At 41.1% G+C, this 18479-nt stretch overlaps 1 protein-coding gene across 1 annotated transcript in view; it reads left to right on the forward strand.

The window, feature by feature from the left end:
- The window catches only part of htra3b (HtrA serine peptidase 3b), a 33393-nt gene extending 18484 nt beyond the window's left edge, over positions 1-14909 (forward strand). Inside the window, exons 2-10 of the mRNA XM_070993146.1 lie at positions 2792-2891; positions 3387-3519; positions 4768-4857; positions 12417-12611; positions 12810-12842; positions 13058-13172; positions 13252-13309; positions 14213-14308; positions 14443-14909. Coding sequence (XP_070849247.1) covers positions 2792-2891; positions 3387-3519; positions 4768-4857; positions 12417-12611; positions 12810-12842; positions 13058-13172; positions 13252-13309; positions 14213-14308; positions 14443-14611 — 989 coding nt within the window. The 3' untranslated portion in view covers positions 14612-14909. The remainder of the gene's footprint in view (positions 1-2791; positions 2892-3386; positions 3520-4767; positions 4858-12416; positions 12612-12809; positions 12843-13057; positions 13173-13251; positions 13310-14212; positions 14309-14442) is intronic.
- The last annotated feature ends 3570 nt before the right edge of the window (positions 14910-18479 follow it).

Consider the following 18479-nt stretch of genomic DNA (forward strand, 5'->3'; position numbering starts at 1 on the left):
TACAGCCATAACACATATGCACAAATAATCACAGGCAACTGCTCCGTTCATTTCACAACAATGAAGCGCATAGTCACACTGTCATTAACGTGTTCTGCCCAGACAAAAGCCTCTGTGTCACTTCATGGTTTACGACAGACTGGTCCCTGTAGGCAGGACTGTCAACAGATACTCTAAATTCAATAGATGTTTAAATGAAGATGGGAAAATATTCTGGATCCATGTGTCACCCTCTCTCTCGCTCCTCTCATGGTTTAGTGAATTGAGAGTTTATAACTGATAATTGTTTGAAGAGTGAAAAGACAAACAAAGAAGCTGTTGTTGAGTCGTATTTTGTTTTTTGTTGAGTCTGAATGAAGTGTGTTTTACAATGATAAAATTATTGTTTTTCTGAATGGAGTCTAGCGTCTTTGGTGAGAGACATAACAGCTGTTTCTGGTTAATCAAAACAGATTTTACTCTTAAACAAAAAGCTATCTGTGTAAGGATTCTTTCCATAATGCTGTCAAACATTTATTATAAAAATCTGAGCCTGTAAGTGGCAAAAACAAACACTTTTAGTGGACGTACATTGATGGTGCACAAACACCCAGAGGGATTAAACTGGAGCACATTTCGTGGCTGCCAGCTGATGCACTCTCATTCAATGCTGGACAAATACTTGGACTCAAAAAACATGGGAAAATATGGTCCTTAATTGGATAATAGGTCATTTAAATTGATTTGATTACCATATTTTCCGGACTGTAAGTCGCACTTTTTTCATAGTTTGGCTGGTCCTGTGACTTATAGTCAGGTGAGGTCACAGTTTACGGATTACCGTCTACAGCTGCGTGAGGGCGCTCTAGGCTTGTGACAACTATATGCTGCACCTGTACCACTCCTGCACCACAAATTTCCTGAAAAAAAGGCAACTGAGAAAGACTGAACTCAAACAAAATGCCCCCAAAAAGAACATCCTATACTGCAGGTTACTAACTGCAGGTAGTAAAATATGCAGCCAAAAACGGTAATTGTGCAGCAGAACGAAACTTTGGATTGAGTGAGAAACTTGTGAGGGACTGGCGAAAAGCAGAGGTTTCTCTTACTGCAAAGAAAAAAACAAAGAAAGCTAACTGCGGGCTCAAAGCACAATGGCCAGAGATGGAGAAACAAGTCCACAGATGGGTGCTTGAACAACGTGCTGCTGGGAGAGGCTTGTCAGTGGTGCAGTTACGTCTCCATGCCCAGGCATTTGCCAAGGAGATGAATTTAAATGGCTGCCACCGATGGTCATTTTCGAACGGAAAACCATGTCAAAACACAAATCCCTCCCCTCCAAAGTTGTCATGGCTGTGAATGAGAAAGGGTGGATGAAACTCGAAATGATGAGCCTTTGGCTTACAAAGTGTCCTGATGGCTTCTTTAAAACATGCAAAGTCCTGCTTGTGATGGACAGTATGCGAGCGCACATAACGCCACAATTCAAAAATAAAATATAAGCTTGCAACTCCATAACTGCCATTATCCCTGGAGGCTTAACCAAAGTATTCCAGCCACTCAACAACTCTGTGAACCGGAGCTTTAAGGCAGCCTTGCATCACCTGTGGGAGGAGTGGATGGTGGATGGAGAGCACAGCTTCACGGCAACGGGGAGGATCCGCCATGCAACACAAAGCATGGACTTCAGTGACAACCGAAACCATCCTGTCGGGATTCAGAAAGGCCGGAATAACTGGAAATGATGCGGAGCTTGACGACATCCTTGCAGAAGAGGAGACGGCGCTTCATCTTCCTCCGGAGTTGGCAAAGTTGTTCAGGAGCGACACAGAGGATTAAGATTTCAATGGATTCAGTGACATTAATTTTTATTATTAGTATTTACAAATACAGGGCTGCACGGTGGCGCAGCAGGTAGTGCGCGTGCCTCACAGCAAGAAGGTCGTCAGTTCGATTCCCGGGTCAGGCCTTTCTGTGTGAAGTTTGCGTGTTCTTCCCGCGCATGCGTGGGTTCTTCCCGCGCATGCGTGGGTTCTCCCCGGGTACTCCGGCTTCCTACCACAGACCAAAAACAAGTTCATTAGGTTGATTGGTGACTCTAAATTGCCCCTAGGTGTGAGTGTGAGTGTGAATGGTTGTGTGTTTGTGCCCTGCGATTGGCTGGCGACCGGTCCAGGGTGTACCCCGCCTCCCGCCCGTTGACAGCCGAGATAGGCTCCGGCCCCCCCTGCGACCCCGAAAGGGATAAGCGGCATAGAAAATGGATGGATGGATGGTATTTACAAATACAGGGTGTGGCGTATGAGCATGTTAACAGGTTGAAATGCGTGTGTCTCATGCCCAATGCATGAGACTTGAGAGCCCTGGGCTTTCCTCTTCATGATGTATTTTTTGACTGATGCGACTTATCCTCCGTAGCAATTTATAGTCTGGAAAATACGGTAATCTGATTATTAAAACAGAATTCTTCTTGCCAGTGTAAGTCTTTCACTTGTCTGCATTAAGAAGTTCAGTTTCCTAGCCGACATAAAGGAGGAAATATGGTGTGTTTATCTTTATACCTGCAATGAGGTGTCGGCAGTCATCCAGTCAGCATGATCACCCTGCAGTAATACCAACAGACAAAACAGAACATACCAACAGATGTTCATCTCACGCACATCTGGTTAGAAGCCTGTAAAGATGGAGCTTTACAAGCTCCATGTGATCTGGGGAGTCTGCTTTTGCTGTACTGTTGCCTCTGTTTCTGTTTCTATGCTAAATCAAAGTGCTGACTGATTATTAAAATACATAATTCTTCTTGCCAGTATAGGTCCTTCACAAATTGCAAGTCCACGTTACAAGTTCAACTTCATAGCCGACGTGGTGGAGAAAATCGCTCCTGCTGTTGTCCACATCGAACTCTTCCTCAGGTATGTGAGTGTGTGTGTGTGTTTGTAGGGGTTATGTTATCACATCATGTTGGGTTCGTTCAAAGGTCAACTTTTAGATTCCATGAAAAACAGCTGCACTTTTAGATTTAATGGGTTTCATAATGTAGATTGAATCTATCCTTTGGATACTGCTGTATATCTTATCAAAGTACTCTAGCATGTTGGGACAAAGGCCATGACCACACAAATGCAGAACGTTCTGTTTTCTGAGAAACTAAAGTTTTTTAGTTTCAAAGAAAGCGACTTTGCCAGGATCCTTTAGCTGCCATTCAATCATGTGACGCTTCTTGAATAGACTCTAATTATCAACACTAGTGCAATATTTAGTCATGATTACTCAAAATATTACCTTGAAATGACAGTTATTCAAGCCTCGAACTTGCAATAATGGAACTAACAGAATTCTCATCAATCATGGCTGCTCTCTGTAATTCTGTCCAGCTAAATTCACTGATGTTTTTATTCACACTGCAGGCATCCTCTATTTGGTCGGACTGTCCCTCTGTCTAGTGGATCGGGGTTTGTGATGTCAGAGAACGGCCTGATTGTTACCAATGCCCATGTAGTCTCCAGCACCACACCCGTGTCTGGTCAACAGCACCTCAAGGTATAGAAATACCGTTTCTCCACAGTCATCATTTATGTTTCACTTTGAATATTCATAGCTTACTCATCTAAATCATATGCTAAGCATTTCATTGAAACCGGTTTGCCAATAGTAGGCTTGAATGTATAAACAACAAGTTTTGGCTTTAGGATGATTTATATGATGAAACTGTTTTTTGCACCTCTGTGCAACATATTGCTCAGCATGAAGAGACCAATGCTGGCAACCTCACTGTAATAACTACGGGAGGTTGAGCACAGTCACGGCACCTAACTCAGTGTAAAACTGAAACTTGCGATTTTACATTTGTGTTTGTATACAGATTAAACAACAGCATGTTAATCAGTGAACTTTTAGGTGTTGGCAGGTGTATCTTTGAACTTTAAACACAGATAGGCTTACTGTTCCCCTCACCGTCAGTATTTATGCTAAGCTAGGCTAACCACATCCTTACTCTAACTGTACATAACACACAAACATGAGATTATTATTGGTTTTGTCTTCTAAAACTCAAAAGGAAAGCAATTAAGTGTATTTCCCAAAATGTGGAAGGATTCCTTTGGCTCAGGTGCAGTCATTGTTATACAACACTGACACAATGCTTATAATGCACTTAGACGGGCATATTGATTGAAGACCTGTCTGTGAGATAACTTTAACCTCAACCAATTTTACTGAGACCCTAGTAACAGATTCTTCACAAGTTTGCAAGTTTGCCATTTTTATTGTTTTTGCTGGGTGGAGTATTTCAAAGTCAACAAATGTTTTCAGTATTGTTTCATAGGTTTATCCACCACACCAAGAATAACAGTTTGATGCTGAGTCTTAAATACTTGCCAATGTTTGGTACTTCAATGAACAAATGAAAAGAAGTTTATCATGGATGGTTGTGACTCAGGAGGAGCAGCGGGTCGTCAACCAATCAGACAGTCTGTGGTCCGCATGTCCACTGGAGGAGCAATTTGTGCAAGATACTGTACCTCAAATTGTTCCCAATTCTGTGCTGTGTGTGGATGTGGCATGTGTAATAAAGTATTGCCACCAAATACTGGCTATTTGGAAATTCATTGTACTGGCAGTGACCTTTAAAATTGACAAACTTAGTTCTTAGGAAATAGTACTGGATATACTGGAGCTGTTATAAAACTAACTTTACAGAAATGGATTAAACCAAAACCTATGAATGAATTATCTTTCATTTGAAATGTAAAATTTGTTGAAATCTCATTCTTCTGTTCTTTCCTGAAGGTCCAACTGCATAATGGTGATGTATATGAAGCTAACATCAAAGATATTGACAAAAAGTCTGACATTGCGACCATCAAAATCAATCCACAGGTGAGTCCACAGCTCTACTGGATAATAGTTTGTATGTTTTTTTCTAGGGCTGCACGGTGGTGCAGCAGGTAGTGCGCATGCCTCACAGCAACAAGGTTGCCGGTTCGATTCCTGGGTCGGGCCTTTCTGTGTGAAGTTTGCATGTCCTGTGCATGCGTAGGATTTCTCCGGGCACTCCGGCTTCCTCCCACAGACCAAAAACATGCTCATTAGGTTAATTAGTGACTGTAAAATTGCCCCTAGGTGTGAATGGTTGTGTGTTTGTGCCCTGCCCTCCTCTCGCCCATTGACGGCTGGGATAGGCTCCAGCACCAGGTATAGAAAATTAATGGATGGATGTTATTTCTATGGTGGGTCCTTCTGGTTCTTAAGGACATCTCAAACTATTTATGTGATTTTATATGGATATTTTATGAATGCAAAGCAATGATGATGAACTTTCAGTTCATGGTTTGAAATGAATTACCTCTACATATACAGTATCTTAACATGTGGATATTGATATAGGTAATTAACAGTAAAAACTAATTTAAGTTGTCTGATTCTGAATGAAATTGTTTTAATTCTGCCACCAGTTTGAGCCAGACCATAGTAGTCACATGAAAATCGACTACATACAAGTCAGCAAAACAGAACCTTTCACTAAAACCCCTCCAATTTTTTTTGGCAAAGTAAAGTGCTGATATGCATCTGAGTGATTTTTCCCTTTAAACATTGTTTCTCCACTTTGAAATTTCCTTAACGATGCTTTAAAGGGAAAGGAACTGATTACACCGAGTGAAATACCACAATTCTTAGATGCCATGTTTTTATGGCTGCATCGTCATCCAGTCATATTCTGAATGCCTTGTGCATCACATTTTATAGAGTGTGCCTGAATATTTGGGCACTTTACAATTTTCTGGAAGTTCTGGGGTTTGACAGCATTTGTTCATGAACAATACTGAATGAAATTACCTAATAACAGACCTGATAACAAAAAGGCTTTGGCAATTTACCAAGCCAGAGCAAAGCACTATTGGCCACTATTGCCAAATTACAAAGTTTATCCATAAAAGACATGAGGTCTTCACTTTCACATTTTTGTCAGCCTACTATGATTCAGCCTTTTTACTTAAACATTTAGACTAGTGCTGTCAATTGATTAAAATATTTAATCGCAATTAATCTCATGAATGTCATAGTTAACTCGTGATTAATTGCAAATTAATCGCACATTTTTATCTATTCTAAATGTCTTGTGAGTTATCATTTTAATGCTGTTAACATGGAAAAGTGGATAGGCTTAGGTTTTTTTAATTGAAAACAACAACGTGTAGTGTTATATTTCACACTAACATTCTCACTTTGAGCAGTCATTCACATTTGAATGAATCAAATCTCACAATTTAACACCGTCAAACAGATGACAAAAAAATAAATACTTGGTTACAAAAAAGCCCCTTCAACAACCCTTTCTAAGGGATCAAAACAGGGTGATCCAAAATAATGTTACAAAGTGTACATCATTGTAAACTAGGACTCAGGCTATAGTGCAGTTAAACCATGGCTTAAACTTTCCTTTCTTAATTTTCTTTTGAACATAACAGCATCCATATGCCTCTGTCGAAAGCCATCCATAGTCGCCTGGTTTTGACAAGGAGGCGGCGGAGAATTCGCATTTGCCGTGTGCTTGGCCATCAAGTGGTATTTCAGACTGGATATGCTATGGTGATAACTCAGTTCACACCGACAATACACACAGATAACTTTGGTCTTGTCAGTCGACCCATCTGGCAACTTTTAGAAACTAAACTTTCCATTCAGAATCTTGTTCGCATCCATTTCGGCATTTTGCGCTTGACATTCACACAAACCGGTAGCCTACTTTTTTACAGCTAGCGAGCAGGCAAGACCAAAACGTGTGTGGGGCGTACCTATTGTTTTGCTTCTGATTTACAACCGGATCCTGTAGTTTCTCTTACGTTACTAGCAGTGGCCACAGCTTTGAAAAAACTACAAGTTCACTAGGTCACAGAGAGCGTTAATCTCTGTAGTGCGCATGCCTCACAGCAAGAAGGTTGCCGGTTCGATCCCCGGGTCAGGTGGGGCCTTTCTGTGTGAAGTTTGCATGTTCTTCCTGTGCATGCGTGGGTTCTCTCCGGGTACTCCGGCTTCCTCCCACAGACCAAAAACATGCTCATTAGGTTAATTGGTGACTCTAAATTGTCCGTAGGTGTGATGTTTGTTTGTCCTTGCATGTGGCCCTGCAATCAGCTGGCGACCGGTTCAGGGTGTACCCCGCCTTTCGCCCATTGTAGCTGGGATAGGCTCCAGCCCCCCGCAACCCCGAAAGGGATAGGCGGTATAGATAATGGATGGATGGATGTATTATACAGTAGGAGCGAGAGAGAGATGAGTCAAATTTATTTATTTCAAATTTCTAAAGACAAATTAGCAACAGAAAGAGAAGCAAGAGTACTGCAAAACAAGACTGCATAATTTACAAAACTGTTTCATCTTTACAAGCATATAACCAGATGTGCATGAGATGAACATCTGGGGTATGACTTAAATGAAGGATCCAGATGAGAACACCGCACACACATCTATAATATAAGACATTGTCAGGCCGGAGTGGTGTCTGTTGGTAACACTAGGATGATCATGCAGCAGACATGACATGAGAAACACATTTTTGGTGGAGGACTGCAAACACCTCATTACAGCTATATAAATGCACCATACTTAATGCTGTTCCTATAGTTTTTGAGACAGTGCTTGCGTTTCTTTCAGAATCCTGGCAGGGCTCATTTACCTCTTAAATTCTGGTTTTGCCCTTAAATTGCCCATGTTATGACCACCAGCCCCCAGAATGATATGCTGTTGTGACATGTAGGGGAATTAGGTCATTAAACCTTTGGGTTTAATGTTTGCACTCATTAATATAGAAGGGGGCACCAACCTTCCTCAGCTCAGAAGGATTTTATTTATTATTTTCTTTTAATGCTGATTTAATAATAATTAATGAATTAATGGTAGATCAGTCTTATCAGCTGAAGCATAAGCTCTCGATAGAGTGATTGTCTATTTCCAGCTCAAAAGGACACTGTCTGACAACAGCTTAAATGGAAAGTATTATTTATTTTGCACAATAACGAGAATGGATATGAATGATACGACAAATAATATGCATTGTATGATGTAACACAAACAATTGGATGAAGAAGCTATAGCAAAATAATAAAAGGAATGAGTTTGGCAATAGTGAGCAGTAGTTTGAAGAAAAATGAGGACGCGAAGGTAGTGTTCATTTCTTGAATTAATGACTCATCGAGTCTAATGAGACTTGAGATCGTTATAGCCTATGACACCAACTCTAATCCAATGCAGCATGGAAAATGCCTACTTCTGTGTCAGTGGCGCTCCAATGATGACCTGTCCCGAACTGACACAAAGGGAGGGGGCCCCAGGCTGTCACTTGTGGCTCTGATCTGCGCTGTGGTCCAACGGGGGGAACCAGTCGAACCGCGGTATTGAGAGCCAATGTTGGACAGAGATGCTTCAGGGGTTGGCCCTTCGGTGTCAGTGACAGACGAAGAGTGGCCCTTTCTATGGCTATTTGACCCAGACAGATGGTTTGAGGCTGGGTGCAGGACTTAAGTCCAAAGAAGTGGACAACCGTATGGCAAAACTCTCGGTCAATAATAAAGTTGAGAATACTTTCAATGGCCGGTTGAAAATATCCACAAAAATTTTATTATGTGATTACCTTAATTGTTAAAGAAAAGAAGAGTTCGGCTTTAACTTTGAAAAAGTTTTGCGGTTTAACGTGGCGAGCAAAAGTGGACAAAAGATTAAAATAACATGCCAACAGGCGGGCAAAAGACAATTCTCCTCCCTTGAGGAGTGAAAGAACCCATCTACATCAAATTGGAATGGCCATCACTGAACAGAGGAGGTGGTCTATGACACCACTTGTCAGCCACTTACAATGCACTCCTGAGATCCCTCCCCAGGCAACTTGACACCTATTAACACCACAATTCACATGATGGCCCAGTGGGTCAGCGACTCAAATGTGACCTCAACAACTCTGAAGGTGTGAACAATCTTGAAAGAGGATAAATGCGTGGGACTCCCCACTTGTCAGTTAGAACTGAAGAAGGCTCTTGGATGAAAGGCAAAATGTTCCATTCACACACACATTCGTACAATGGCATGGTCACCTGCTCATTATGAGCATACACCAATGGCACAGCATTGGGAGCAATTTAGGGTTCAGTATCTTGCCCAGAGATACTCCAACATGTCCTATGCTAAGGCCAGGGATCAAACCACCAACCATCTGATAAGCGGACGACTGCTCTACCTCCACTAGTACTCCTTGTTGCAGTAAAACTGCAGATGGTCATTTCATGAAGGTCAGCAGACTAAATGTGTTGACAGTGTGTCATGTGTCATGTGTCATGTGTCATGGTTCACAGTGGTGTTAATAAGATGGGGTAATGAACTACAGAATCCAAACTTTCCCTGGGATGACACCAAATACTTGTAGCTCAGGCGCATATTACATTGACAGCTCATACTGCCTCAGGGTTTATCAGGGGATTTTCTTAGTGTGCTGCTCTGCAAAGTTCCAGCTGGAGTTGTAGAAGTTTGTTGATTTACTGTGCTGATACTGGCTACAGTAACCAGGCATGTTTTATTTTTATTAATTATTTATTACATTTTGAATTAATGAAAAAGGAGTCTTCATTTAGTCTCTTCACATCAGGCAACATCATGGGCAAAGAAGCCCAGCCTAATATGAAGCGTCCTGCACACCATGCAAGGTGTAACCATTCATCCCCCCAGACACACAACTCACAGTATTCAAGTTTGTTAAAGTATCTGTAGCAGAGACACTGGCTGCAGTCTTGCCGATGTTTAAGACAAAGGGACAGTTGGCAGCCACTGTGCAGTGCTGTGCTGTGCTGTGCTGGGACCAATTCCAGTTCTTAGCCAGTGCCTTGGTCAAGGGCACTGATGGTAGAATTAACCTAACATACATGTTTAGTTTTGCTTTTTGTCCCAAATTCTAAGATGTCTTGTGTCTCATTTTATACACATTTCTCCAGAATTCATCTGGAGAGCCTGATTTGGTATCTTTGGAAACTTGGGGATTTTCACGAGAAATTAAATACATCGCTGTGGGTTTGAGCAATACTTGGGTGGATGGGTGGGTGATTCACTGCACAAATATCAGCATCTGCTTTCAAAAAACAATATCAGTTGAATCTCAGGTCCCAGCATGACCGAAGGCTGACATCTCTACATCAGAACTGTGAGAGCTGGATCAGGACCAAGAAAGGGAAGAGTTGAGAGAAGGAAACACAATCCAAAACACTCCTTAAAAAATCCTACACAGAGCAGATTTAGCTTATTCCTTCTCTCCCTCTGTCACACCATCTGTCTGTTGAGCATGTGTTTATACTCAGTTCCATTCTTCTCCACCCTTTCCCTTCACCTCCTCAATCGTTCTCTGCATCATATCCCCTCTGTGTTTCTTTGTGGACACTTACTTACATGCCTCTTTACAACTTTTTTTTCTATATTTTGTATAGTATATTTTGACTTTTAAAATGTTCTGGTACATTTAGTGAGTTGTTATGTTTTACAGCTGTTTTACAATCATCACGAGGCTGTAATTTGGGGACTGTTAAATAGCAATTAAAGATTTCAAGTGTCACAAACTAAAGTCATCAACATTGGAGTTTCTTGAAGAATTCAGTTTTATCTTAACACACATTGAGCTCTGTTTCCCAGACCCACAATGTGCAAAGTGTAATTGTATAAACTTCTGGCACAAAATAATTTTTTTGTGTGTGGTAGATTCACATTCACAGAGTAGAGGAGCATCGTTTGCAGAGCTGTGAAAGAAGTTGGATTAGGAGAAATGCAGTACACATTAAGGTCAAGTTTTTACAACCAGGATCATACTTTTGTACTTGCTCTATTTGCCACCTGTGAGTTTGAAATTAAATTTAATTGAAATTAAAATGAATGTCATTTTAACTTGGTATCTAAATCATGTACTTTGAGAAAAAGTATCCATCCATCCATTTTCTATGCCGCTTATCCCTTTCGGGGTCACAGCTGTCAACGGGCGGGAGGCGAGGTACACCCTGGACCGGTCGCCAGCCGATCGCAGGGCAACATATATACACAAACAACCATTCATGCTCACACTCACACCTAGGGGCAATTTAGAGTCACCAATTAACCTAATGAGCATGTTTTTGGTCTGTGGGAGGAAGCTAGAGTACCCGGAGAGAACCCACGCATGCACGGGAAGAACATGCAAACTTCACACAGAAAGGCCCCACCTGATCCGGGGATCGAACCGGCAACCTTCTTGCTGTGAGGCACGCGCACTACAGAGATTAACGCTCTCTGTGACCTAGTGAACTTGTAGTTTTTTCAAAGCTGTGGCCACTGCTAGTAACGTAAGAGAAACTACAGGATCCGGTTGTAAATCAGAAGCAAAACAATAGGTACGCCCCACACATGTTTTGGTCTTGCCTGCTCGCTAGCCTGACCCGGGAATCGAACCGACCTTGTTGCTGTGAGACACGCGCACTACCTGCTGCGCCACCGTGCAGCCCGAAAAGTATCCGAAAGGAGAGAAATATATGTTTTTTGGTTTCAGCCCTCACTGTCTGTACATGCATTTGTTTTGAATACTTTTGATTCTTCGTCATAGTTGATGAAAACTTCCATGTTCTTAGTTAAATACCTTTATTTTGAACTGTATTTGCATGAAACAGTGATGTATTCATTCTGTCATAACCATAGTGACTAACACTTTCTAATAGCCAGCAATGTAATAGACTGCTGCCTCAGAATTTGGACAACAATCAACATTAGATTTCAAGTTAATGCCAACTTATCTATAAGCAACTACACATTTCTAGTGCTGCACATTCTCTTGCTGAAGGTGACATGGTACCAAACATCCACCAGGGCATATTGCACTGCTAACCTCACTTTGCCGGACAGATTAGCTTATTATGTAGTCTGTAAAACATGTAAGCACTGATAAGACACATCCACTTGGTCAAGCAAAGGCAGGCTATTCAGTAAACAGCACAGGATGGCTCAGAAGGCTTTTCTTGATGGAAAAGCCTGTTTTTGTTCTTCTCCCGAGTGGCTTCAGCAAGAGTTTGATGGACTGTCAGATGGTTTGTTTATCTGATTGGTTGAAGATGGCCCATGATAGATAAGGTTGGTTTATCCAATCACCTGCCAAGTATCTTTTGAAAGTGCCTACCCATTTCCAAACTGTTTCTAAGGATGATTTCTCAGATGGCTCTTTGTAAGAAACCATATGGCACTTTAGGTTATGAAATTTGTGCACAACAATAAAAAGATGGATTGGATTGTTCACAAACATAATTACTGGTTCACTAAACTGAACAATCCTAATTGGTTGTAGGTGTGAATGTGAGTGTGAATGATTGTACGTCCTTGTAAGTGGTTCCCCAAATACCCTACTACAGCATTATCCTACCCTTTGTCTGTTCCTTGCTTCTTCCTAGACAAAGCTGTCTGTGTTGTTTCTGGGCCACAGTGCAGACCTGAGGCCTGGGGAGTTTGTGGTTGCAATTGGCAGTCCATTTGCCCTCCAGAACACCGTCACCACTGGCATTGTCAGCACCGCTCAGAGAGATGGCAAGGAGCTGGGCCTCAGGGACTCTGACATGGACTATGTCCAGACGGACGCTATTATCAATGTGAGAATATAGCAAGGCAGACAACATGTCATATTTCAGTCAAAATTACTGTTAAGCAACACAGTAGATGTTTTTTTGTACACAGCTAGAGCCAGTCTGGAACATGTCTGTTTCAATTGGTTACATTGTAAAAAATGCCATGTTGTAAGGTGTTTGTGTAGTTTGTACATCACAGTACTGTTGTGTTTTCCTTCACAGTATGGGAATTCAGGAGGACCTCTTGTCAATTTGGTAAGTTTTTGAAGATGTTATGACTGCAGCACAATACTTTTCTCCACTTACGTCTGGTTGTTAAACTAAACAAACATAAATTGCACACCCACTGCACTGAAATCTTATTCTTGATAACCTAAGAAACCCTTTCTACTTTTGTGCTTCCTGTAATTTTCCCTGAGAAATGTGAGTAGCCAATTTTGATGTTGCCCTGTTATATATCTGTATTTGAGGATGGGGAGGTGATCGGCATCAACACCCTGAAGGTTGCAGCAGGAATCTCGTTTGCCATTCCCTCCGACAGAATCACTCGCTTCCTCAATGATTCGCTCGACAAGCACAGTAAAGGTGAGTGACATCACTGGGCTAGGATTAAACCTCTGAGTGTCCTCTTGAATTTACAGAAACTAACTGGAGTCTCTTTCAGATGTGAGGTCAATAAAGAAACGTTTCATTGGAATCAGGATGCTGACCATCACATCAGCGTAAGTCTGATTTGATAATTATTGTTTTGATGGTAAATATGGCAAAGAGAGAGAATAGATAAGAAGAGAGTGAAGGCATTTTTAAGTTCTTAATTTAATACTAATTAATTTCTAACTAATTTCTACTAATTAATATGGTCCAAATACTCACCTGCTGGCCTTTTTCAAAGCATGTCAGATACTGCAGAATGGCATAAACCCAAAACCCCCTTTAATTTATGTTAAATACATAATTGTTTGACTTTGATCATACATTTTTCAACTCATAGACACATTTACTGTGCAAGTACCTCAACAGTTCTTGAAAGCAGCAAAGGTAGCCCACAAGGATCTACTTTGAGTCCTCTTCTATTCACAATGTACTGTATAGAAAACTCTAGATTAGATTTCTTCCTCTCAGCATTGTAATGTATATATGTGTGTGTGTGTTTTGAATGCTGATGCTAGATGACTGCATTTTATTTAAGCTCCATATTCAATGGCTTGTGAAAAAGCCAGGAGACTAGCTTAATAGAAGCTGATGTCAGCAACTTTTTTGCCTTTGCTTGACCAAGTGCATGCGTCTTATCAGTGCTTACATGTTTTTGATTATGTGTATTGTAAACTTTGTAAAAGTTTCCCAATTTAACTAGTCTTGTGTTTTTTTTTAATCTATTTATTTTACTTTGACATTTGGCAGTCTGTCTTGATCAAAAGATTTGCTCGTAAAAAAATCCTCTTTTAAAAAATGGTTTTATTGTTTTTTTTAAATCTCAATGAGGCTTTCTTGGTTACATAAAGGTTAAATAAGAATATACAGTAAGTTTTATTTCTTATACACCTCTTGGTTTCTGAATTAAAAGTCACAAATTTTGGGTTGGATAATGGACTTTCCTTGAAAAAACATGTAATTCTTTGTTCCAGGTTAATTGAAGAGCTAAAACAGCACAACCCAGACTTCCCTGATGTTCCCAGTGGGATTTATGTTCATGAGGTTGTTCCTCACTCACCTGCACATAAGTAGGTTTAATTTATTCATTAATTCCTCAAACAAAAGCAGTATACTTTAATTTAGAGACCTTGTCTCTCATTTCCATAGTAAAATGAATGGTTCACCTATAACACTCTCTCTTTATCCCTCTCTTTGTCTCCAGAGGTGGTATCAAAGATGGTGACATTATTGTGAAACTGAATGGCAGACCTCTAATGACCACAGCTGACCTGCAGGGGGCACTGCAGGAGGAGACAGCGCTGCTGCTCGAAGTCAGAAGGGACAATGATGACCTTCTCTTTAACATTGAGCCTGACATTATCATGCAGTAGACACTTGAAGCACAGCTTGCAGAGTTAGACCATCCTGTTTTTGTGAAAGAACATGTCAGATGGTGGAAGCTCTGCACCAGTGCAGTGGAATATTTGACAGGCGCACACATCTTCTGATACTTTGACAACTGGCTATTTACTGTACCAAAGTAAAAGGAGCCCATGGGTAACATGGTATGAAGTAATTTTGGCATCAAGGATTTGCAGCTGTGCCTTCCATCTGCTCAGATTAGGTCAATGTTGGAACAGATGCACACATTAACACCCTACAGAATCACATAAGCCCAAATCCCTTTAATATGTGTTCAATTTGACTTTGATTATACATTTTCAACCTGTAGACAAATTTACTGTACACATACTTAAAAAAATATGTTCTTAATAGAATGGTGGTTACGCAGCATCTTATGGTGTACATTACAACAATTACAAGATAAAAGCAAAATTGATGAATGTAAAGTTAAATGAAACATTTGCTATTCAATTTTAGTAAAATTTTTAAAACAACGCGATGATGGTATGCTGATAACTAACAAATTCACTCTTCAGCATTTTTGTATTCCCCCCAAAAATTTCTTCTGACTGGGGGTAAAAGTGATTTCTTAGCCTCTGGTGCCCTGGCAATCACGCACCGCTCATATGGCAATTGACCTGACGTTCACCTGAGATGCAGCAAAGGTTTGGTTGATCCCTGGCTACATTTGAATCAAGGACATTGCAGTTCATGATCTGCATCTTAACCCTTCACTTGACCTCTATGTTCTGCCCTGCAAGTGAGCCAAACCACTCACCAGCAACTTTCTCTCCCAAACCTGGTACCAGCAAGAGTCCCTGGTCTCCTTAATCCAAGTGATGCAGCTTGCTTCCCAAATTGCTTCTCCATAGGGATTTCTGGTTAAGAGTGAGCTGAGCCTGAATTTTGGGTGATGACTGAAAGAGAAAGACTGTGGATATAAATACCCAGAATTTATTTTGCAGGGCCAGGGTTAGGAGCTTAAACAACTACAAGAAGCTCAGATTAGATTAGAAAGGAGTCAGTTCAGGTGGTTCAGACATCTGATTAGGATGACCTTGTGTTCGCCTCTCTTTAGAGGTGTTCTTCCCATGGCCAACTGGGAGGAGACACAGGGGCAGACAAAAAACACACTGCAGGAATACACACACACACACACACACACACACACACACACACACACACACACACACACACAGCTGTGGGGCTCTTGAAAAAATGCATTGTTGAGGGATCCCTCTCCCGGGATGGTTAAATATGCACTAGATCAATATCCCCAGCTTATCCCCAGCTGTTTCTTGAGTATAGGTAGATAGTAGGCAGGGTTAAAATAGTGCATAATGTCATCATTCAAGTGAGGAGCGTAAGCAGCACTTAGCAGCTAAAGATGTACTATGTAGCTATAGCGGTAGAGGTGATCAATTCCCACTTTATATCCACCAGATAGGGAACAATCCTTTCACTCACTCTCTTTTCATGCTCAACATCAAAGCCGTGTTCAGAAAAAAGAATAGATGATATTAACCTGAAATGCCTGCCTGAAATTCAAATCTCTTTTGAATGGCACTTGACTGTAAATAAATATCTGATCCAGTTTTTCCAAGAAAGGTGTCCAGCTCTGCCTTGAGCTGATTCAGGTTGCTGTTATTAACCTCCTCTAAAGCTTTGATGGTGGACCATGTTTTCTGGGTTTTTTCCTCCATTTAAAATGGGCAGACTCTTGAGGAGTATTAAACCAGGTGTGTGGGTATAAAATCTCCATCAAGGCTACCTGCAATGGATCGTCGAAATCAATATGTTGTGTTAAATCCACGTGGTTACTGAATTCATATTATCTTTAAATACACTAAGGCTGGCATTGAAGGGCAGAATGGTATAAAACCCCTCAACAGACATTTGATCCATGATGTAATTAATCCAGTCTGGTGTACCTCTTGTTTTTATAAAATTTTCAAACCTTTACACAACTGCTGTTCAGCAACTGTTTACTCCTCCAAAATTCACAATGCTCCTCCAAATTTTTTTTCCGTTTGGAATGTTCTGTCAGAGTAACCTTCAGTTCAGAAAGACTGATTGGCTTGAAATTGAACACACCAGTCCAGCTCAGCTTTTTTTTTTTCTTTAAAGAAAAATACAATGCAGTAATATGAATATGAAATACATGTCAGATTTTGATGATATAAACACCAAATTGGTGTGTAAAAAGATATACATTTCTATCATAAATAAGCAAGGTCTGTCAAAAATCATGGCTGCCATTGAGCAAAAAACTTAGTAGGTGGAGCTTAGCCAGAAAATGGTCAGAGCTTATTAGACATTGGTACAATCATAAATGCGGATACTTACACTATATTGCCAAAAGTATTGGCTCACCTGCCTTGACTCGCATATGAACTTAAGTGACATCCCATTCTTAATCCATAGGGTTTAATATGACATCGGTCCACCCTTTGCAGCTATAACAGCTTTTAGGAGTGTGTGGAACAGGAAGTGCCCATCCCCAAACTGTTCCCACAAAGTTGGGAGCATGGAATTGTCCAAAATCTCTTGGTATCCTGATGCATTCAGAGTTCCTTTCACTGGAATTAAGGGGCCAAGCCCAGCTCCTGGAAACCAACCCCACAACACAATCCCCCCTCCACCAAACTTTACACTTGGCTCAATGCATTCAGACAAATATTGTTCTCCTGGCAACTGCCAAACCCAGACTTGTCCATCAGATCACCAGATGGTGAAACGCGATTCGTCACTCCAGAGAATGTGTCTCCACTGCCATTAGAGTCCAGTGGCAGCGTGCTTTACACCACTGCATCCAACGCTTTGCATTGCACTTGTTGATGTATGACTTGGATGCAGCTGCTCGGCCATGGAAACCCATTCCATGGAGCTCTCTACACACTGTTCTTGAGTTAATCTGAAGGCCTCATGAAGTTTGGAGGTCTGTATCAATTGACTCTGCAGAAAGTTGGCGATCTCTACGCACAATGCGCCTCAGCATCTGCTCACCCCACTCTGTCATTTTATTTGGCCTACCACTTCGTGGCTGAGTTGCTCTCATTCCCAATTGTTTCGAGTTTGTAGTTTGTAGAAACAGTTTGCATGCCTTAGTGCTTGATTTCATACACCTGTGGCCATGGAAGTGATTGGAACATCTGATTTCAATTATTTGGACAGGTGAGTGAATACTTTTGGCAATATAGTGTATCTTGTTCGATACTGACTGTACAGGAGTCAATAAATTTACTCCAGCTTCATAGTGAACCATCACTTTTATTGAACTGCTGCTCTGTAATACATCCGTATAGCGCCCCCGCCCGTTGAACTCTCATATTACACACAGTCGTCTCCGGTTGATGACCTCATCAATACACGACATCCCCCCTTTTCTTAGAATTAAACTCATTACTCTGTATCAATAAACTGGAAACATTTCCCCATCAGAGTATTACGCATAAACAGTCATTAATACCCTCATCACAGCCTATCTAACGTTATCTTCACAGAGCATATTTATTCCTGACAGAACTTTATCCTTTTATGTATCTATATATTCTTCTCTATCAAACAGCCTATGATTTGAATGAGAGGCACATTACTTAATGTTAGAACATGCAGGTGAATGTTACAATTCTCAACTTTTCATCTTTAACCCTGGGGGGCTCACTTGAGGATAAAGTCAGTGAATAAAGTCAGCTTAATCTGCCGGTGGGGTCTCTCCTGCTTGGGTGTGAGAGGCTCGGTCCTGATCCCCTCACTGTGAGTCTGAATTGGAGACTCTGCAGCCTGTTTGTTTCCCTGCCCCTCCTTCTCAGTCCATGTCATGTGTGTTTTGTCAGTTGTTTGTGGAGCAATGTC

This window comes from Chaetodon trifascialis, chromosome 23 (genome assembly GCF_039877785.1).
Source record: "Chaetodon trifascialis isolate fChaTrf1 chromosome 23, fChaTrf1.hap1, whole genome shotgun sequence".
In the NCBI taxonomy this organism is placed as follows: domain Eukaryota; kingdom Metazoa; phylum Chordata; class Actinopteri; order Chaetodontiformes; family Chaetodontidae; genus Chaetodon; species Chaetodon trifascialis.